Source organism: Cynoglossus semilaevis, chromosome 14, assembly GCF_000523025.1.
Source record: "Cynoglossus semilaevis isolate Cse_v1.0 chromosome 14, Cse_v1.0, whole genome shotgun sequence".
NCBI lineage: Eukaryota > Metazoa > Chordata > Actinopteri > Pleuronectiformes > Cynoglossidae > Cynoglossus > Cynoglossus semilaevis.
In genome coordinates, this window is record NC_024320.1 from 11,069,873 (window position 1) to 11,092,840 (window position 22,968).

The window sequence follows — 22,968 nt, forward strand, 5'->3', positions numbered from 1 at the left end:
TACTGTCCCATAGAGGGATAGTAAAAGTAAAAGTCCCTGGAAAGGCAGTGCTGGGTTGGTAATGAACAAAACAAGATGCTGGAGGTGCTTTAAAGTTAGTACAGTTTTCATTAGGAATGACCAGGATGTGAGCAATATTTCAAGAAAATGAGCAAATTGGAGCTAAAGCCAATGTTGAACATTTTAAAGATGAACTGCTCCTCTCCTAATGGGTTTAATCAACCGGCCTTCTACTAATGTTTTTGGACCTTCTGTTCAAATCTTCTCCTTCCTGTTTGTATTTACAAACTCTGACAGCTGCAGTTTGGACGACACAACTCCAACACGGGCTGCATAATTACCTGGAAATGACTCAAATCTATCACAGAAGTTTAAATGTTTGCTGTATTTCAGGGTATCTGGGTCCCAGAAGGTGAGACAGTGAAGATCCCCGTGGCCATCAAAATCCTCAACGAAGCGACAGGTCCCAAAGCCAACGTGGAGTTCATGGATGTGAGTATGTGCGCCACAACGAGTGAGCGTCCATATTTCTGTCTGTCAGTTGAAGATGAGACAGCAGGGAGAGTAAATACTCATGAGAGCGCGATGTCATTTGGAGTCAGTAATAAAGTGTTCTCTGGTACAGTCAGAGTGTATTAAACAGGACTCCAATAAAACGAAGAAAAAAACTGTAAAAACTTTATGAGATAAGACTTGAGTGTCATCAAAGTGGTGTCTGGTAGATGGAGGATGAGCAAGAGGTGGAAGAAACATTTTTCTCTCCACTGAGGTGAGAGGTTGTTATTCTCACTTATATGTAACTTCTATCATGTGACTTTTTGATCTCAAACAGCTTTTTATTTTCAAATATTTAATTTTGTCACAGTTTTATACACACATTGACAAATTCGCATTTCTGCATCTTAGGTCAGATTTATTTATTTTATTTCAAAATTTAAAAAAAAATTAAAGATTTATTTATTTGTGGCAACCCCTGAAAAAAGGGACAAAGCCAAAAGGAAAAGAAGAAGAAGTCAGATTTATTTCTCCTTCACGATTTTGACATCTATTTCATAAATGACTCTCTTATCTCAAACCTTTAATTATTTTAGGTTGTGATTCTGACAATATCTCACAATTTTTTACTACTTGTGTACGTTTTTGTAATTCAAACTTAAATATAATATATTATAAATGTAATATATTTTTTAATGTGTACATTTTGTTTCACTAGACTTTTTCTTCTTACTTAAGTATGATTCATCCCTTCATATCTACCATTATTCTGACATGAATGACTTTGTATTTCTTTAAACAGTACATGAAAAACGATATTGATTTATGTCTTCATCAATTTATGTGTAGGTAAATTACGACAACTCCTGAATTTTTTATTCTGGCAGTATTCTATCTTCCTTTTTTTAGCTCTTCTACATCCTTACTCTTCTGACTTCATCTGCATTTTTTTTTATAATGTCGCTCCGTTTTCCTCCTTCCTCTCCTCATTCCTCCCAGCGGGGGTCTCTGTCCATCCAGAGCCAATATGCTCTGTCTGCTGGCTTGTTAAACAGCAATCTAAAGGCAGGCTCACGCTTCACCACTGGGGAAACTAGTCACTGGAGTGCCAGCTCTGAACACACTCCCCAAGCACACACACACACACACACTCACTCACTCAAACGCCATCAAACATCCCCCTGCATTTCACTTTACAACAAAAAGCTCCCCAGGTGGCGTCAGCAACACTCACATACTAACTACGTGGGCTCATACGCTTGTGTTGGCGAGTACCAGTTAAGGATATGCGAAATGCAAAAGGCTCCAATAACACACTAATTTAGTGTGTTGCAACACACCCGTCCAGACTCCTGTCAGTCTCTTGACTGGGTTCAGCACGGTTGAGTGCGTACGTGTGCGTTTGGTGGAAAGTGAGCAGCCCCGTTCCACGTAGAAGCGGGGTCAGCGAACGCTAATGGAGGTCAGTGTCGGAGGGAGATGAGAGATAAAGGAAAACATACATACGGGCACACATGCAGGTTTGTGTGCATAGAAGCAGCACACACACACACACACACACACACACACACAAGTCTGTTACGTTTGCCCCGGGAGTAGAAAGCTAGAGGAGAGAATTTAGCCCGACACAGTTTATGACTCCTGGGTCTTGTGGGATCACGGAGTGTGATTGAAAGCTACACACTCTGTTCCTCCTTCTTTCATTCCCTTTTTCTGATGTTTCCTTTTTTCCTCCCTTTGAGGTTAAAGCCACACGCTGCACTGGTGTGGCTGTAGTCGTATAACATGGAGAGAGAGAGAGAGGGGGGTAGCAGGTGGTTTAATGAAGAGGAGAAATGTAGTGGCACTAAGAAGGGCTGCGAGGCTCCTGCTTTAAATCAGTTGCCAAAAGCTGCTTCATGGCCTCTGGCCCACCTCCTGTTCAGAATTAATACACTAACATTCAGACTCACTACGAGCTCATTCCTTTGCACTTGGATTCGTAAAAAAAAAAAACTCCTTGTCTATCTGTCTATATATTTATCAGCTGCATCCCCAGGGATTACGCCTGATTAAATGTGTACGTCTGTCCAGAGAGAAGAAGAAGAAGAAGTGACAGCCTGCATGTGTGTCTTTAAAAGTGTATAATTATCAGTCTGTTAGGGTGTCACCAAGAGACAGTGTGTTCATTTGAGAAATTGTGACTGAAATTAGCACTGTGGAAAACAGCCGTAGCTTCTGTTGATACAAAATGCACGTTCTTGCCTCACCATGATAATTACTCACGGCTGATTCTCCACTGTACAAACCTGTGGCCATCCTCTGCTGAAATACATTAAGTAGATTTTTTTTAAATTAATCTTAAAATATTATAATTGTTACCAACCAACTGACCAAATGTTGAAGTAAAATTGTCTTAAAGCAAAGCCAAATTTGAGAAAACGTTGCAGAAATAAAGCTTTTGAAATTGAGAAAGTGAGAAAGAGACATCTAACATGACTTTAACTTAACAAATTAAATACCCAATATTGCTAGCAAGATTGCTTTTAAACCTACAGTTTGGATAAGAAACGTGATAATCACAATTCTTAATAAGCTAGGCTGTTGATACTGTAACCATATGCTAGCCAAAACATTGGAAGAAGTAGCTAAAAGGGTCACAAAATATGTTCAAAGCTCCATCTTAATCAAGTTATTACTGTTTATCCAACATGCTAAAATGTATCCAAATGTAATTCCATATATGTCCACAACTAAAAGCCCAAAAGAAACATTTAATATAAACAATGAAACAGATGTAAAAAAATAACCAAAGCCTAAGATTTGCTAAACTGAAAGCTACAAGCTTTGCCATAAGAGAAATGTCATGTTTAAAAATTCAATTTTTTGAGAGCATTTTCTCCAGTTTTTTTTCTGTCCTGTAAGAATGTTCTTGATGCTTGTTAAGTTCTTTCTTTAATCAGACTCTATACTTGTTAGACTGGTGTTTTACTTTTCCTACTGTAGCATTTCCCATAGATTTTAAACCAGTAGACAGGCAGACTGAGTCCTATATATATACTGAGATCAACATACAACAAAACCTGAACAAAATGCTTTGGTCACAACCAAAATGTGCTCCAGTTGCCTGAGTTCTTCTTCCTCCCCTTTGACCCAGGAGGCCCTGATCATGGCCAGCATGGAGCATCCCCACTTGGTGCGTCTCCTGGGCGTGTGTCTGAGCCCCACCATCCAGCTGGTCACACAGCTAATGCCACACGGGTGCCTCTTGGACTACGTGCATGAGCACAAGGACAACATCGGCTCGCAGCTGCTGCTCAACTGGTGTGTCCAGATCGCTAAGGTGAGTGACTGCATTTCTGACATTGGTTCCTCAGCAACAGTGTGATAAGCCGCCTAGACCAGTGGTTTTCAAAGTGGGGTCCACTGGGGAGGGGGGGGGGGGTCAGAAAATTAGAGGAGAGAAAAATTGTAGCATCATCTGTGGCTTCGCAAAGGAGACTAATGCTGTTTGTGGGGTCTAGAACACCGGCTCTAGACTGTGAAGACTTGTCTTGGTTTTAGACTCCAAAAACCCAATTAAAATTCATTATTTCAATGCACAAATTGTACTAATTGAAGTGTGTTCTTTCCTCGTCAAACAAATCTGTGCAGCAACAGAGAAGAGCAACAAGGCTTGAAAATGTATTGTGTTTGCACTTGCGCTTTGCTCAAACAACATGTGTGTTTGTCTGCAAATGACGAGGGTGCATGCAGGCACACAGGCGGCTCTTGTTTCATTGCTTGCTTAGATTTAACTTTCCTGAGTCATAACAGAGTGGCAGGAGGGCCGAGGCTGTATGTACTGTACATGCTGTGCAGGCAGACGTACAGTATGGTGAGATGTTTAGCTTTTTAACACAGCCAGAAATGGATGGTTTACAGCCTATCAGCTTCACTCTTCAAAACAAGGCCTTTTAAGGATGAAGACAAAATTCTACCACAACAGAGCTTAAGATACAGCTACAGTTTAGGGTTACATCTTAAAGCCTACAGAGATTGAAAAATGACCTTGGAAGAGCTTTGACCCTTGACCACACATCTGTGAGATCAGTCCTATTATTTCATATCTTTAAAGTGGACTATTCCTAATGTCCCTGTACAGTAGGGCTGTAATCTCCCAGTCCACTGGTTGATTTATTGGGTTGTCCAAAATTCTGATTGGCCGATTTTCGTCGTTTATATGTGTGTATGTGTTTATTTGATCTGGAGAAAAGCACCAAGTGTTAATGGGGTGTTTCCCCCCCGCCCTTGTTTTGGATTAGCCCGATCCACAGACAGACAAATCAAATAACCTACTAAAGCATAGCACTCCAACCCCCTGTCTAATTCTATGATGAGCGTTCAAAGTTTTTTAGCGTTCCTTTTAAGTGCGAAACTCTTCTGTTTCCTCCTTGCTGATGGATGGTCCCCGGGAGCTTCAAAGCCGGTTACTTAAGCAGGTACTTATGAGGGTAATTGGATTCGATTTCACCTGTGGCAACAGCAGGAAGGAAGTGTTTCTCGGCCATTTCATAAGAGCAGAAGAGCAGGAGGGAAAGATTCTACACAACACTGTCCTAACACCAACACTCCAGTGTGGCGCTCACGTCGGCAAATTTCCCGTGATGGATAGGAATGAATTCTATCTGTTCTTGTAACAACGCAGTGAAGAGTTTCAAAGGATGTGTTTGATTGATAGATGTTTTTTATTGCCTGAATTACAGAATCAATTTAGTGGAATCAATAGGGTTTCTTCATTTCCTATTAACATCAGAGAGATCTACCCTTTCCAATGGTGCCTCCGTCTTCCTCATGAATAAGTTAGTCATGTCTAAATGCTCGTAAGATTCCAACATGGGGTTCACAGATCGGTCTGGATTTAACCCTTTCAACAGACTTCTCTCAAAGTGTGAGATGTGAGTTTGAGATGAGTTTTAATTTACTTTTGCCATGTTGTCTCGTCGATTTCAGATTTTCTTTGTATGAAATCATTAGCCTACTGTGTATTATCACTTCACCAAGTCTGTCAGTTTGTTCTTTTCTGATACAATATCCAGCCTTCATTTTTCTCTCCCATCCGGGTTGTTATTTTGAAGGTAGAAAAAGTACAAACAATTATTGATGTGTGTCTCTGAGGCATAATTGCAATAATGTTTGTTTACACCATCTGGATATTTCACGGACAAAATTACAAGCCAACATTGATTTTGCATTCTGGTCTAACAGAAAATAAAACAAATTAAACTGAAAATTATAAAAATACCAATGTAACTGGACAAAGTGATGGGACCCCTCAAAGAAAAAATGATAAAATAATTTGACCATTCCAACCAATGATTGGTCAAAATGTTACGATCAAACAAAACAAAAACCAACTACAGCCTATCAGATTTGATGCCTTAGCCCGAATGCTCAACTCAACGTTACATGCTGTCAACAGGGTTATTATAAAACTGATCAGCAGATACTTTAACTTATAGTATCGGTACTGGTATCAGACCGGAAAAAGTTGTCTTGATTCATCCCTAGTGTATAGTTGATGGTTTTTTGCCTCTCTCCATGGTTGTGACAAATTCATAACATATTTAGAAGAGGGATAACACAACAGGTGACCGAAGATCAAAGAAGAACCTCCAGAGAGGTCAAAGGTTACGGCACATCACTCTCAGATCTTGACATGTCAGATAAAACTAGGGCTTCAGCTAGTCACATGAGTTCAGTGTTGACAGACACAGAAATTGGTTATTTATAGAAAAGAACACCGTTGTGTTCCTGTGCAGCTTTGCTGCCTATAGCACTCGGTGTCTTCAGTCTGTGCAGGTTGCTGTGAAAGTGTAAGAGCCTTCTAGGATTCTAGGGTGAGATGAACTGTCCATGATCATAGACATAAATACTGCTACTTTTTCCTCAACTTCCAAAACAAACAGTGGACCTTAAAATAAATCATTTGCTTTTGAATAGCTTTTTTTATCTTTGTATTTTACATCACGCTAACTGACAAATGCCTGAATAAATTAATGATTTAAATCACTCCAGAATGTAAACACAGACCATCTCTCTTTCTGCACATCGCGGTCATTCCTGTCCTTTCAAACACCAGTAGAGGAGAGTAAACATCATTACTCTGCTGTTTATTAACTCCTCTCAGAGGTGTCTTCATAAAGCAGACAGGAGAAAACCAGCTCATAATCACTCCACACCACATTGTGAATGGAATGTTGTAAACATGGCGGTTATGGGAAATATAGTTAAGTGTCCCAGGGGCTTTAGAATGGAAGACACAGTCCTTCCTGTTGAGGAAATATTTATTAATGAAATGTCGTGGGCGGAAAATATCACACGGAATAAAAGCGGACAATAGTTAAAGCCTTGAGGGAACTGTAGAAGGTGATGAAGCGTGAAACAAAGTAATGCACTGTGATCATTTGTAGTAAACTCAGGTACAATGATAACTCCAGAAATAATATCTGTTTTCACTAAATAGTGACCAGGGGGTCACTTTAGGTGATTAGATTTTAGACATTTATTTCATAATTTAAAAAATGGATCATTAAAAGATTAAAGTTGGCTGCATCACACAGGCAGCCCATCCTCATCAGTGTTGCAACAAGTCAAAGAATTCCCTTTAATTTAGAGGGCAAAAAGTCCTTTTTTCCATTGTTTTTGAAGTGCATAATTAGAATTCAGACAGTAGCAGAACTTGCTCTCTTGCAAGAGCTATTTTTCTCTGAATTTAATTGAATTCTGTTTGTTTTTTAAGCAATTAACTCCTGCATGTTAAGATAAGTATCTTGTCATTTGGGAAATCTATGTTGCAGACCCACCTCCTCATACCATTGTCTATTACTTTAGACTGAGGATTATAATGTGCAGTGCTGAATATTTACTATTTATTATATTCATATTATTTATATGAACATTTAACACAGTCTGTGAAATCCATCCCACTGTTTTTCAAGTGTTGAGTCATTCCTAAACCACATGGTGTTCAGCTTTGATTTAATGGTAAAAGTGGCACCAGGAAGGCCAACCAAAACACAGCAAATGACACTTGAAAATTGTCTGTCTAGACTGTCTTTAATCACATTAAGTATCTTTTCAATACAAAAAGAAAGAAAGAAAAACCCAATAAACACATTACCATAGACCACTGATTCCACTGTGCCACGGCATGTTAGCCTGCCGTGAGAGATCATCAGGTCATCACAAAATTATCTTGGCCGAAAACTATTATTTATTTTCTACAAACAATTTGTCTTGGTTGAGCAGTGCAACAGTACCAGGCAGAACAATGAAATACTCTTCCACTTGGTGGCAGCAGGGCAGATCAGTTTTTTTTTCCAATGTAATAGACGTGCTCTGAACTTTGTCATAGAACACAGAAAAACTGGGCGGTGTTTGCAGGCTGGTCTTCTTTTATAGTATGAGAGGTCAGTTTTACTAATTACTGTACAATTATTATTACTTGCAAAAGTAGGAAGTGGTGATAGTAGGAAAAAGACTGTGATTGGTCGTTGTGTGTGATTGACATCGACAATAAATATTCATAGTTGTTATTTCCATAGACCTAAATAAAAGAATTCAAACTTGGAAATCAGTGAGGCACCTCCAACTTGATACAGACATTTCAGGCGACCCCACATGGGGTTGCAACCCCAAGGTTGAAAAATATACCATCAGTAACTCCATAAGTCCTTGTTCCAAAAGACCAAAAAAAGTTTTATTATTAGATACTGAGGGAAATATATTCAGTGAAAGCAGCAAAATGGGCTCAGGCTTAGAAATCCTTAGAAAAAAAGAACAGCCATGAATCAAGACCTTGTCTCAACGTCTGCCTTTAGCTTTAGTTTCTCATCCATTTCCAACTTCAAAAACCTGTAGTAAAATCTGCTTTTATCATTAAATTCAACCCTAAAAGTTGCCCCAACATTATGAATCCAAACAGACCTGAATGGGAAATGTCCTTTAAAAACGGAATATGCACAAAAGAATGTTGGAATTCGTGATGCGTTTCAGTGGATACCTGGTGTGCATTCTATTTTCACCATAATCTCACAGCAATTTGCCATTCCTCCCCCGCTACCACCCTGAGCGACACAACAACAGCATCAACGCCAGCCGTATGTGGGCTCTGACCCGGGCAGTTGACCGCTGTGCTGCAAATTGATTGGCCGAGGCCTGTCGCTAGGCAGTGACTCTTCATCACTGAGTGTTTTGGGCATTGAGATAATGGCTCCCATTAATCTCAAGCTACACTCAACGGCTGCCCCATCCTACCGCCTTACATACACACACAGACAAACACACACACACACACACACACAGACGGACATAGAGCTGGACACACAGGTCTCCTTCGATCCGTGTGAATGGTCTTTTAATTTATTTGCAACATTTCATTTCCCTCTCTGTGCCACTTTTTCTCTCTTTTATGGTTTGACCTATCATTAGAATTTTTCTCCTTCACTTGTGTAAGATATCTTGCCTCCTCTTTCCTTACCTCTAATATATAACACATCTTTCCTTGTTGATTTATTCTCCCCTGTACAGTGTTTCCTTCATTATTGACTCCTTCTTTCTTCCTTTCCTTGCTGCTACACTTCTAACTTGTCCTTTATTAAATCCTATCCCTCCAATCTTTGCTGCCTTTACCCTAGTTTCTTTTCCCTTTTTTTCCCCCTTATTTTTTCTAGCGCTTACAGTTTTTCTGTTTCCATGGCGGCCACGTACTTAGGGGTCAGCAAAGGTCAAACTTTGTCCTACATCTCCGGGTACAATATCCACTTCAAGCCACATATCCCTTTTGTGTGTATGGTGCCTGTTTGTGTGGTAAAAGAACAGAAGAAACAGCACAGGACTTCCCTCCTGTTTCTTGAATGTAAACTTCTCACTTACAAACTGAATCTTCCTCTCCCTCTACTCCCACACGGATGGCAGAATAATTATGTTTCGTCTGCATGATTTAATAAACAACTCAATCGATGAAACAGATCATACTTGGGTCTGTGGGATTATAGTTGGACTCCGTTTGTCCTCACCTTCCCTCTGTTCCATTTGTCTCTGTGTCTTTTCTTTACGGTCTCCCCTCTGGCTCAGTATAATGAAAGTAGAAAAGCTGTCCTGGCAGTGAAAAGATTGGTTTGGCGCCGAAGCCCAGGCCTGACCAAGTGTCTTGATTGTTTGTTTCTTTCTCTCTCAAGGAGCGAAAAGGTTTGAATGGTCGGTGGTGCTGGGGCATGTATCTGGGTCAAACTCAGACCTTCGCAGGAAAAACAGACTGATTTGTGTCCACATAGCCACCGGCAGATCTTGTATCATGACCTGCAGTAATATCCTCTAGGTAACATAGACCTCGTGTCCTGACGCCTCTTGACAGCATTTTCAAGTCTGACAGGTTTTCCTAAATTGCTGCGTGAATGCTGAAGCAACAATGTATTTCATTTTTTTATTGGTTATAAGTTGTGAGAAAGCCATAGATTAGAAACTCCAGTGCTTGAACGTGCACACAAACAATATTTTTTCTTTGGCCAAGTCAGCAGACATGTCCGGTCACTGCTGAGTCAGGGGAAAGTCAAAAAAAAAAAGTGAAATCTCTGGAATTTAAAAAAGAAATGTTGAATTCTGATCTCTGGCCTCACGTGTGGTTATTCTTATGTGGTTGTGTGGTGCAGAGATGCTCTGTGTGCGGGTTTAGATTTGTTTCCTGCTGTGACTCCCTGGAGATGCCACCCGATGGCAGGAGATGCAATCTCAGTCAAGCTTAGTGCAGAGCCCTCGGTGTCATTCACTCCCCCCAGGAATGCAGCTCTGTGCTGAGCAAACAACTCTCGCCTGTACTCATAATAACTAAGCCTTAACACACTCTGCTGCTGCTGCTGCTGCTGCTGCTGCTGCTGCTGTTGCTGCCTCTCCATTACCATCACCTTTTACTCTCACGCACACATTTCTTTTTTTTTTTTTCAAAGACAGAACTAGTCTAGTTGGCTAGCAGACAGTCGTCATGTAGTGCTGTATGCGGAACACACCTCTGTTTACATTCGCCTGCCCATTTCTTTCGTTGGTGTCTGGTTTTTTTGCACTCCAGTCCGAGTCGAGTCCAAGTCAAGACTGAAAAGTGTCTAGTCAAGTCCCAGGTCCTGGTGTTTCTGTTTCGAGTCCTTTTAAACAAAATGCTAATATATTTACACAGATCACTGCCACTCGGTTTTTGTTGACCACCTCGTAGTTTTTAAATCCGAACCACACAATCTTTGGTATCATTTTCTCTCTCTTCCTGATTGGTTGTCCAGTGATTTGATTGGATGTTGTGCCGACAGCACATACACACACAGACGCACACATGTACACGATGAGAGATACAGAGCGCTCCTTAATAACTTAATTTATAATCTTTGGGTTTTGGAGAAAGTATCAAGTCTTGTCGAGTCAAAGGGCTCAGTCACAAGTGAAGTCACAAGTCATTGATGTTAAAGCCCAAGTCGATTTGCAAGTCTTCACATTTTGTCAAGTCGAGTCTAAAGTCATCAAATTGACAACTCGAGTCTGACCTTAGTCCAAGTCTTGCGACGCCAGTCCACACCTCTGCTGTACAATAATACATATTATAAACATTTTTGTCCAGTGTATAGGTAAATCTATAGGCACTCTGACTGTTCATGCTTAAATATTGTGGTTCAGTTAATAAAGTTACAGGCAGATTCAATGACAAGTTTTCCGTTGACATTTCGAGTGTGGCTGACAAAATGATGACGTTATAATAGTCGGCATTATCTCTTAATAACATACAGCATTGCCTGCCAGCGTTGCGTATATAAACGAAAGGTGCAACTGAAGGAGCAATTAACTCTGCAAGAGAGTCAGCGCCCCTTCAATTATGATCATTAGCTGGGGACTAAGATGACTACTGTCAACAACACCTGTTTAAATTCCACTTAACCATTGATGAGCAAACATGGTGTAGCCTGGAGGTAAAGTGTGCGACGCTCACCTTGTTGTATTTATAAGTGTGACATCCACTGTGTGTACAAGGAGAAACATAAAAGAAAAACATGCTGCTTTTCAGAGACGTTGTTTAAAAGCATAGCATCAAAGTGATTATTTTTGGTACATCCACACGTGTCCATCTAAAGTCTGGCTCAGTGGCCAATTATAGCAATTAAACTTGTTTTGTGTTGTTGCTTTTTCTGCCTCTGTAAAGCCTTTTAGCCAAAGGAATTTGTTTCATTCAACTGGACGTTAGCCTAATTTTACTGCTTCCTCGCTGATTCACATAATAATTGCTTTGTAATTTTGGGCTTCTTCCAATCAGTATTTATAAAATGTTAAGGTAAAAAAATGTATTTAAAATTTGAACTGTAAGGCAAATATACTCACAAAGTTGATAAAAAATTAGACCACAAAAAAGATCAAATTAGCTCCCTTACCATCAGGATAATCAACCATAATTTCAGTAAGGTAGCCAAACATTAGCCAGCAAAAAATAAATGCAACAATGATGAATAATGATTTCTAATTCAGCCAAAAATTACATAATAGCTCAAAGATATAGAAGGTATAGGAAAGGTATTTTATTGTATTAAATGACTGTAACTTTACAGTATGTAAACAGCAGATTTTAAATGTCATTATACTTTCTTCTGACAAGCAATTTATTTAAAGTCATCAACCTCCATTTAGTTTTATTTTTCTCGTCTATTCTTTTTTTGTTCTGAAACACATTAGACTAAGTTTAAAATTGAATATGATACTGTCAGCAGGCTGTACAGTAGTAATTCAAATTCAACACCTCATTTCCCTCAGGCTTCATTAATAATGCAGCCTCGCAATTCTTTGCATCTCGGCGCTCGTCGGGAAGCACATCACACCGTGACTACTAAACAGTCCCACTCATAACTCCATCCTGCTACATCATAAAAAAATGAAGAGAAAAACAACTAACCCTTTAGTGGTGAGTCATTTACACATTTCAGCACACTCTCACACACAGACCAGTCCTCAGGTGCACATACTTGTCCACGTCCCTGCTGATGCAACAGAATGAGGATACAAGGTTGTGGGAGAGGGAGGAAGCGGAGTACGATGTGATGAGGAGAGCCAACGGTGGAGGGATAAGCCTCCTGGGGTCTTTCTAATTATCTGTAAGGATCAGCAGTGCTCAAGGATGCATAAGGGGTGGGATTTGACTGCCAGATCCACTGGGCAGGAAGGCCTGATTGTATCGGTCACCTCTATACATACACACCTATTATTCATGAGACCCTCAGCCCGAGCTTATTCGACACAGACACAGAGATGTGCATGCGTGCAGAGCAACTGAAATTCACAGGTGTCCCCTGCCATACATTATTACTGAATAGGCAGTTCTGACTGTTTAAGGCATTGTTTTTTATTTTCTCTGAAGGTTTAAGTTGACACGATTTCTGTAGCTTTGTGTGTTAGCTAGTTCTGCTAGCTATCATCTGTCTGCTCATCAAACAATTTCTTCTTTGTGAGACTCAGGCTCTATGACGCACGTAGTTGTCATCTGTGTGTGTAATGTGCATTTCCTATAAAGAGTGGGCAGTCATTGATCAAGGCTGGGTAGGCTCTGAGTCTAAGGCGTGGGCAAACTTTTGAGTCACAGGCAACAGTTGGTCCTAAACTGAGACAGGGAGGCCAGGTCAGGAGCAGATAGAGGAAGCGTTCATGTGAACTAAGATGTAAAAGTCATGCTTTCAGCCTTTATTACACCATTGTGAACTAAGATGTAAAAGTCATGCTTAAGTGCTAAAATGCTTTCAGCCTTTATTACACCACCTAATGGGAAAATACAGGCATTGCAGGGAAAAGGCAGAAGTGTAATGATAATATAAATTAAAAACATAATTTGGACAAGTTTGGTGAGCTGGAGTAAAAAGCCAAATGGGCCGTACCCGGCCCCCAGGCCGTAGGTTGCCCATGTCTGTTTTAAGTCATCCAGGTCATTTATTTCTGAAAGCAGTGAAGCAACTTTGGATATTGGAGCAGTCCCAATGCATGGCTTACTTTACAACTGACACAGGCTACGGAAGGAGCACTACATGCTGAATAAAGACCAAAACAGAACACCCGAGGTTATTACTGTAATTTATCTCTGCATGTTATATATAGGATAATATGTATTTAAAAACACACACGCATACATAACCAATCAAAGTTGAGCAGATCTTTTTATTGTGTGCATGCTCACAGTAGGTTAAGACAACAGTCAATCTATTAGTTAGTCAGTGGTGGCGGAGTGCTCTCACCATGATACTGTAGTTATCCACAGTGTCTGGGCATTAAACACTATAATATTGTCCCATCAAGTAGAAGGTAAATTATAGGCATTACTGTCAAGGTGGTCAAATGAAAATCAATCATTTGTTTTCTTCTGCCTCCTTGGTTCTGAGGATAAAACCTGTTATTAGTCTCCTTGTGAAAATCAATAGATGTATCACCGACCTCTCAAGATCTCACTGTTGAAGTTGTTTACAGATGACACCCAGCAGGACACCCCGCTTCAGTGTACATTTCTGAGGGTTTTTTCTTTGGTAAAACTGAACTTTCAGGATTTCAAACTCTGCGTTCATCTGGTTTAGGGCCTAATTTAGGATGAAAATTGATTTGAAATTTAGAAGTTTATAAGATAACATGCAGTTATCTTATGCAGTTGATGTGAAGTGATTAAAAGGTTTGGTAGGGTTAGGTTAGATTACTATACTGAAGTCTCAGAAAGAAAAAAAAAAAACAACCAATATCGCCTCAATGACAAACCAGAAACCAACTGTGTTGTGACAACCAATATCGCCTCAATGACAAACCCGAAACCAACTGAGTGTTGAATTCTAGATTGTTCTCAGCCCACTTAAACCATTAGAACATTTTACTCAGCGAAAATAGCCCAGGAGTAAATTATTCTCATTTTTTTTTCTACTTGGAATCCCACTCCCCACAGTTTTTGACATTTGCACAGGTAAATTATACAGCCTGGCCTTCCGTAGGCTGTCCAATGACATTTCAAATGTGTCCTTATATTCCACAGCACAGTATAGATTATAGTGAGAGAACTTAGATACTTTTACTTATAAACTTCTTCTCTCTGTAGTCAGGGACATAAATAAGAATGGAAACTGGAGGACAAGGAGCCCACACTGTATTTTAGAGAAAATGTGGTTCTTTATTGCACCCTTCAAAGCCTGCGACTCATGTTCACGCTTCACTCATCCCTGCCTGATGGGTAGGTGCCTCTTTTCTGCACCGTGGCTCCAAAATAGCTGAATGCAGAGTAAATGGGCCCTTGCCCTGACTTCTCCCCACCGTCACATCCACATGGATCATTCATTAACCACTGGACTCAGCAGGCAGGAGCAGTGCAAAGCTGGTAGTTTGTTTTATGATTATTGCTGGGCCGTATTTTAAAAAAACTACTGGAAATAAATTTTACCTGAATGGAACCTTTTTTTGTTCTGTACTCGTATGTTTTAAGTGATTAAAGAGAGGCTCGTCATAACACGAGTGCCTCATTACGACTCTCCAAAACACGCACACACACAGACTTTTATACAAATGCTTAAGAGACTGCCAGCTCCGTTCCTTCTATCTTCAGCGCAGCACACCGTGCATGACGGACGACCACCTGTGCCACCTGAGCACATCCATTGTACGCGCCCCTTATCGCAGTAGTCCCAGTTTTTGGCTTGCCAACATTCCCGCATTGGTCTTGCAGTCTTTTTATGTGGTGGGTTGGGCAGAAGGGTTTACACCAAGGGTTTCTGCCACAGGTGGCGCTATCATCGTTGTGTTTTTGACATGAATGAGAATAAGATGTTTTCATGAATACAGTTCAAGGAGCCATTTAGTGGGGACTTTATTATATGAACTTATCCTATACCTGTGTGGCTTGTTCTGTAAAATAACATTTACTGTCCAAACGGCTTGAGCAAAATCACTTCTTCTACGCACGGTCGTTATAATTATTATTATTGTTGTTGTTTATTCCCCAGCAGCTTCTACCTCACTCCTTGTTGCTCCCTGTGGATTTTTATTACAATTTTCCATTATTTTTTCATGTATTGTTTCATGTATTGCACGTATTTTTTGTTTGTTTGTTTGTTTTCTTATCGCCAGGTGTAATCCAGTGAGCTGGGTCGTGGTCCGATAGTAGTGAAATTTAGTTCCTGTATAGATTTTAATTTCGTTGAATGTGTTTAGAGAGCCCATACTCGATTGTTGCAAATTTGTATTTGTGGTCTTCAGTTTTGATATTGCATGCTTCCTGCTCTAAAGACAACAATGACAAAACTCTTTTTGTCTTTATCATGAGTCACCGCTACTATAGTTTTCACCTGCGTCCATGACTCGACATTTGCCATTTATATCTATCCATCTATCCATCTATCCATCTATCTATATATACAGACAATTGTACTATTTATATACACTAAATATACAAATATCTGCACGAAATTTAAAACCATTAGAGAACATGGAAACCAAGTTCTTTTTTGGGGGGGGGTAAAGTATATGTTTTCCACACAGTATAGCAGAAGTAAACATAAATATCTGGTTTTTAGAGTTTAAATTTTGTCAATGTTTTTATGTCTTTGTGTTTGTCGTAGCATTTTGAAATAACAGTTGTTTTTATAAATAAACCGTGTTTATTCAAGTGTAAAACAGGCAGTACGTGCTGATTTTTTCTACAGTTCCTTTAGGCTGAGGCCAACAGTTAGTCTTTTTATAAATTGTAAGTTGTCAATTACCACAAAGAATTCAGGTCCATTTGTTCCTTAACCAAATTAGGACTCCAGAGTGCATTTTCAGACTCTCAGTGAAAATATGCAGAAAATCGGAGACTTGCGGTGATAAAGCAGTAAAACCTGTAGGACTCTCTTGACTTATAAACAGGGCATCTCCCACACTCTCCCATACTTCTACTGGAGCACTGCTGTTTACTGCTAAGAGAAGTCAAAATTGAATTCAATGTTTGAGCGCCGCTGTACCACCCCCACGACCCTCCCCTCCCCTCTGAATCTCACCTAAGTGTGATGGCCTCTCCTCATTGCCCCATCACTTTAAGTCTAAGTGTATTAATGGACTGTGTGGGCCATTGATTCCTAATTCCATCCGACGCCGACACAGGGGATAAATATTGCGTGGCCCCGGTCGTCTCCAGGCTTATTGTAATCAGCATTGTTATTGATCGCCTGCCTGAACGCCACAGAAGTAATCTATTTTAAATACATTTTCTCTCAACAGAAAAGGGGGGCAGTGGTGTCTGTGGCCTTGTTCCTGTTCATTGTTTCATATTGGTTAGAAAAGTACCAGAATGATGCAGAAGAAACCGGTAGTTAAATAATAAAGTCTGAAGGAGACAGAGACGGTATCACAGGAACGGTTGTTTTTCTTGGTTATTTTAATAAAATATATCCGGAAAAAAAAAGATTATACATATACACACACATATATATGTACATACGCACACAGATATATATGTGATGTCTGGGTGGTCTCTGTCAGCACGTGTGCATCTGCGTCTGTCTCTGCGAGGCTTCGGGATGATGGATGAGGCGTTCGGCCAACAATGCGCCGAACGCCACTGCTATCGATTCATTTTCACATTTGTCTGGGAGGAGGCAACGCCGTGTGGTCCGCCACTCAGAGCATTACTACACTCAGTAATATTGTTTGTTTGTATGCCTGCACAAACATACAGTGTTTTCACCTTAAGTATTCCATATGGACAATGACTTCCCTGTGCCAGCAGAGCCTCTGTAGAAATATTTCATTGTCTACTGAGCACGATGTGTTCATTCACCAAGGTGCTCTTTATTGATCCCGCTGTTAAGTGGCGTCCACTTGTTTAACATCCACTCTAATGCACTTCAAGTGGTCCAGTCTTGTCTGTCTCCCTGCCTTCACTGTGCAACTGTGAGCACAGACGTCAGAGAGGAGTGTGTGTACGTGTTCTGGAGAAGGTTTAGAATTTAGATTGGAACCATGCAGAATTAGTCATGCCGTGTAATAGTGAAGTACCTGTGCCTGACGGCCAAAGGTGGAAATCATGCTAAACATCTTGGACCTTTGAGCCCTTTGGCATTTCACCTGAAGCTCCCTGTTGAACAAGGTTCCATGAACTGTGAAGGAAAATCATTGTACGGTTGATGAAAACGTGGTTTGTGGCCATGTCTCGGACAGAGCAGTCCATACACTGGATTTTTTGAAGCCCTTTGGGCCACAGTCAGTTTATCTACAGGACAATGTCATGGCTCCTCCTGCATCAATTACAAAAGTGTTGTTTCATAGACACAGAGTACAGGTTCAGACTGGCCTGCCTGCAGTTCAGATCTTATCTCAGTGAAAATGTGCAGTGTGTCATAAAACAGAGAATCAGACACAGCTGGAATGGCCCATTATTTCACTGAGAAGACTGGGTTGTCAATCCGCAGACCGGCTAGGCTTGTGCCTTCCACTTTTCGCCTGTCAATTTTTAATAATTACCAAGCAGTGAGGACACATCTTTTGACCTCCCTGTCTGCTATTTCAAAACTGTGGACAGAGGTGGACGTAAACCACGATGGCTGAGAACCTTCACACTGGGTTTAGGCTGTTCATGCTGTTACTTCTCACCAGTCAAAGTTTCAGACTTTTTGATCTTTTTGGAAAGCTATCAAAATCCGTCTTCCTTTCCCGGAGTCACACACAGAGGCTGTGATATTGATTAAAGATGAAATGTGAATGTCCCTGTGGGTGTATGGTTAATGATGATGACAGTTATGACAATCACTTTTAATGTTAGCACTGGCATTTATCGCATCAGTGATCACAGGCTGTCGCCACCATAAAACTGATGGTAATGAATGGCTCCATCAGAGGGTTAATTGTCTTCTAATGCCATCCCTTCTCTGTCTTCTCTCACACTCTCTTTTCCTGTGTACATTTTTGTATATCAGGGGATGATGTACCTGGAAGAGAGGAGGCTGGTGCACAGGGACCTGGCAGCCCGGAATGTTCTGGTGAAGTCCCCCAATCACATTAAGATCACTGACTTTGGCCTGGCACGCCTGCTGGACGCTGATGAGAAGGAGTACAACGCAGACGGGGGCAAGGTTGGTGTAAGTGGAGGCAAATGCATGCTTTGTGTTTGTCAGTTTGTGTGTGTGTGTGTGTGTGTGTGTACAAGCACACAGATAAATAAACTGCTGCCAATCACATATGCCTAAAATAAATGAACTGGTATCTATTCTAATGTGAAACTTTTAGGTTACACCGAAGGATTCCTAACCTCCTGCGTTTGATGTGAATTAAATAACCACATCTCTAGTAAACATTTGCCAAAAAACAGAGAAGACTGGGATAGATTTATATTTTAGAAGAAATTGGGTTTAATTTATTTTTCTTCTCAGAGACAATTGCTTGAATACACTGTGGAGATTGTTCTTACTTTCTTACTGTTTTCTTCCAAAGGAAAAATGTCTCTAATCTGTAACAGCATCACTTCTGTGAAGCGTTTGTGAACTTCCAGTTGGAGAAATTGCAAATTCCAAAACAATCATACAAACAATATTGCAGCCTCGCTCCCACCTGGTTTCTTTTGTTAGGGAACATGAACCACATTAATCAGCAGCCCATTTTCTTTCTCCTCACTCGAGAGCGACTGATGCAAATTGTTTTGATCAAGTCGGTTTATTAAATGGGACCCTTCGCTGCTCTGTCTATTCAAGCTGGATGCCTGAAGGTTGTTGCCTCTGCATCTCAAGTTATGTGCTATTTTCATAACCCAGGCATGTTTGATGCAGCCGTCTGGCAGAGTGGGTCCATGTTGGTGGTCACTGATGACTCAATAAATGAAAGCCGTTGTCAGCACAACCGCATGTACATCATAAAAACTGTGCCATGGGAGTCAAATCAACACAGATGAAATTGCAGACAGGTTTTCACATTTCCAACCTGAATTTGTTCCCCCCCCTCTTTCCTATTTATTTCCCTGAAGAACACGTGTCGTATTCTCAATGATCCTGCAGTTCACATACATAAATGGTTCGTTATTGTCCCCGTCGATGAGCTTGTCTCCCGTCTGCAGTTGATATGATAATTATACCTATGGAAGGTAGAACGTGGCCGTGCTGTTTTGTTGCCTCACCCTTCTCCAGAAAGTCAAAGTGCTTGTTGTTATTTCTGTTTACACGCCGCCCGCTCTGATTGAGATAATGCGAGACAAATAGTCAACACGTTCTCATTCAGCGTCTTTAGAAAGCCACGCCTGGATGCATCCTGGGGCAGCCTCGAGCTAATCAATCACTGTACTTGAGTATTATTGAGCAGAGCCAACAACAGGTTGAAAGGTTTGTCAATTCACCGATACAGAGTGTAGATTAAAGGATGTTGAGAAAAGTACCATCTATGAATTAATGAAATGTAAAAACAATCTGTCTGTCTCTTTTCAGATGCCTATTAAATGGATGGCATTGGAGTGCATTCACTACAGGAAGTTCACCCATCAGAGTGATGTGTGGAGCTATGGTAAAAGCTTGAGAAAGACTCTCGGATGAAACCCTCAGACTTGGCACGTTCATCTACGTTGAACACCTTTTAATTCTCTGTCCTAGGCGTGACCATCTGGGAGCTGATGACGTTCGGTGGTAAACCATACGACGGCATTCCAACCAGAGAAATCCCTGACATTTTGGAGAAGGGAGAGCGTCTGCCTCAACCCCCCATCTGCACCATCGATGTTTACATGGTTATGGTGAAATGTGAGTGCATAGTAATTGTTCAAAACCACATTTTTCATTTGTTGTCTAAAATAGGGCTCTCAAACTCAAATGGATTGGAGGCCACTGTTGCCCCTGCCAGCTCATTGTGAATTACCCCACTGTGGAAGGTCAGAGGAACAAACAGAAGAATTTAGAAACTTCAACTGTGGTGAAAAGAAGAGAGCAGTCGATGGGCTTGATGTGTTTTAGGGAAATAAATTCAAATATTATAATCTAGATTTAGCAGATACTTGGTTGGATTTGGAAAATGTTAATGTTGTTCAATTATACAATTTGAAAAATGTAGCAGTATTACATTCTGTCATAGTCAGTTCCATGCTAATCTAATAGGCTGAGAAAAAGTTTTAAACAATGAAGTTGAGTTTTCCAAAAAAAGTTTGATCGCTGGTATTTCTTGGCTGTTCCAGTTTTGTTTTTCAAGGACAAGTCCAAACGTGATTCTGTGATGTTGTCTTGCCTTTAGCATATAAGGACTTGTATAATAACTTGGTATAGGCTGCTTGGAGACAGAAAGATCAAATTAAAGAAGCTGCAGTATCTGGAAAAAGAAAGTCACAGAAATGCATCAGGCTTCTGCGCGTCTTTGTTCCATATCTTTCTTCCTGTTTGGTTCCAGATGGAATATCGTGCCTGGCTACTTGTCAGCCTTGACCAAAACTCTGTCCTGTCCTGTTGATCCTCAAACATCTTCGTCTCCCTTCTTCCTTGTCTTCTTTCCCTTGTTTTTCCTCCCTTGGCTGATACACGCTGATGATGCTGCGGTATCTTAGCTGCAGAGGGATCCACTCTCACAGATTTCTAGGAAATATTCCAGCCACAGCAGCCAATGTGTTCCATCAGCTAAAGGCGACTTGGCAGCTATTGTTTCCTCTCCTGCCACCAGTCTGTCCATTTCTCCAGCCTGACTTTGTGCACTCGTCATACACCACAGACAAAAACAGGGGCAGTCCTCAGTTCTTCAGTGTGTAGTACGAGGATGACTGAATACATGAGATAAATGAGATGAGGTTTTTGACTGTAAATATAACATTAAAATAAAGTAGAATATTATGAATATTGAGGTCAGACAGCGTGCCCTCAAAGGCTAATGTACTTCATTACAAATTACATATGTAATGGATTACAATCCAAGAAAATGTTTATTATAAATATATAAACATTAAAAAACAAATAAGAATGGGCCAAATGATCGAATAAAACCTAGGCAAAAGATTTAGTCAGAAAGGTATGTCAAAAATATTCATAAAATCCAAGTTAAACAAGGACAAAACTGAGGAGCAGGAATATAAAACGTTCCAGGAATAATGACTTACTTAAATTGCTAAATTAATCTCCCACCACAAGATCAGGGTATGAAACAATAATCTCATAAAAGAATTTACTGGCCAAATGTAACCTGGGAGAAACCAAACTGGTTCTGCCCATGAATCTGATCCTACAAGCCAAATAAAACAAAGAGAGACACACTCTTGTTGTCTTGTTGTCTTGTTGACTGTTGACCATTAACTCCTCAAGGATTATCTTTACAGTATGTTTCTCTATACAGTGTGTCTACTTAACAGAAAAGTTGTCAAAAGCATAGCTAATACATGTCATCCAATTTTGCTGTTTTTGGTGAATAAATTTAACAAAAAAGTAAGATTGTAAATAAATAAAAATGAGGAAAACTTTGCCAAAAGTGAGACAAATATACAAACAACCTTGATCAAAATCAATGTTTTTTTAAATATAAAAAATGTTAGAAAAATAGAATAAAGAAGTTAAGTATTAGGCAAAAATATGTTATCCAGTTTTAACAAAAGATAGAAGAAGTCTAGACTAGTGATCATCAACTGGAGCTGAACCCTCATTTAAACATTTTATCAATATAATGTATAATAATATATATATAATACCACCACCCAAAATGTGTTAGAACTGTTTTAATCCTTCCTTAACTGTTGCTTTCTTTAGATAAAAATAATGTGACCATGAACTCATTTGGACTGACAGATTTTCGTCCATTTTTCGTCTTCTTTCATTTTTTTAAACCAGTATTTTTTTCCTGTCCCCTTCACAGGCTGGATGATCGATGCAGACAGCAGGCCCAAGTTCAAAGAACTGGCTGCAGAGTTCTGCAGAATGGCTCGTGACCCTCAGAGATACCTGGTCATCCAGGTGTGTTCTCCAGCCGCCTCTGTGTCAGAGTGCTTGATATGGACACTTCTGTTTGCATGTTCCTAACAAGTATAAAGAATAGCGGATCAATGAAGAACTTGTTGCTGTTCTCCTCAGGGAGACGACCGCATGAAGCTCCCCAGCCCTAACGACAGCAAGTTCTTTCAGAGCCTCCTCGACGAGGAGGACCTGGATGACCTGATGGATGCTGATGAGTATCTGGTGCCTCGAGGATTCACCATGGCTCCTCAGTCACATACCACCAGGTCTAGAGTTGACTCCAACAGAGTGAGTATATAGATTTTTACACAGTTTACAGTCACAATATACAGTGCAGTACTGGTACTGATTTGTGATTTATTGTCTTCCTTAATTTTATTGAACCACTACATAGACAAGTTTATCCAAATGCCTTAATTCTTCAATTGTTCCTCACTTTGTGTGAATAACTGAAAACATTTGTAATTTCCGAAGAATTTAGGGATTTCATCATTTAAAAGCCACAAAATCATTAAAAGTTTAGTAGCTGGAGAAACGTGTGCAT

General features: G+C 40.2%; 1 protein-coding gene across 4 annotated transcripts in view; it reads left to right on the forward strand.

Moving 5' to 3' along the window:
* The window catches only part of LOC103389576 (receptor tyrosine-protein kinase erbB-4), a 226,784-nt gene that overhangs the window by 194,421 nt on the left and 9,395 nt on the right, over positions 1 to 22,968 (forward strand). For 2 of the 4 annotated variants that reach the window (XM_017038634.2, XM_017038637.2), the window contains exons 19-25: positions 394 to 492; positions 3,632 to 3,817; positions 18,444 to 18,605; positions 19,938 to 20,013; positions 20,100 to 20,246; positions 22,327 to 22,424; positions 22,542 to 22,712. In XM_017038634.2, coding sequence (XP_016894123.1) covers positions 394 to 492; positions 3,632 to 3,817; positions 18,444 to 18,605; positions 19,938 to 20,013; positions 20,100 to 20,246; positions 22,327 to 22,424; positions 22,542 to 22,712 — 939 coding nt within the window. The remainder of the gene's footprint in view (positions 1 to 393; positions 493 to 3,631; positions 3,818 to 18,443; positions 18,606 to 19,937; positions 20,014 to 20,099; positions 20,247 to 22,326; positions 22,425 to 22,541; positions 22,713 to 22,968) is intronic. The other 2 variants (XM_017038635.2, XM_017038636.2) reach the window with 2 other exon arrangements.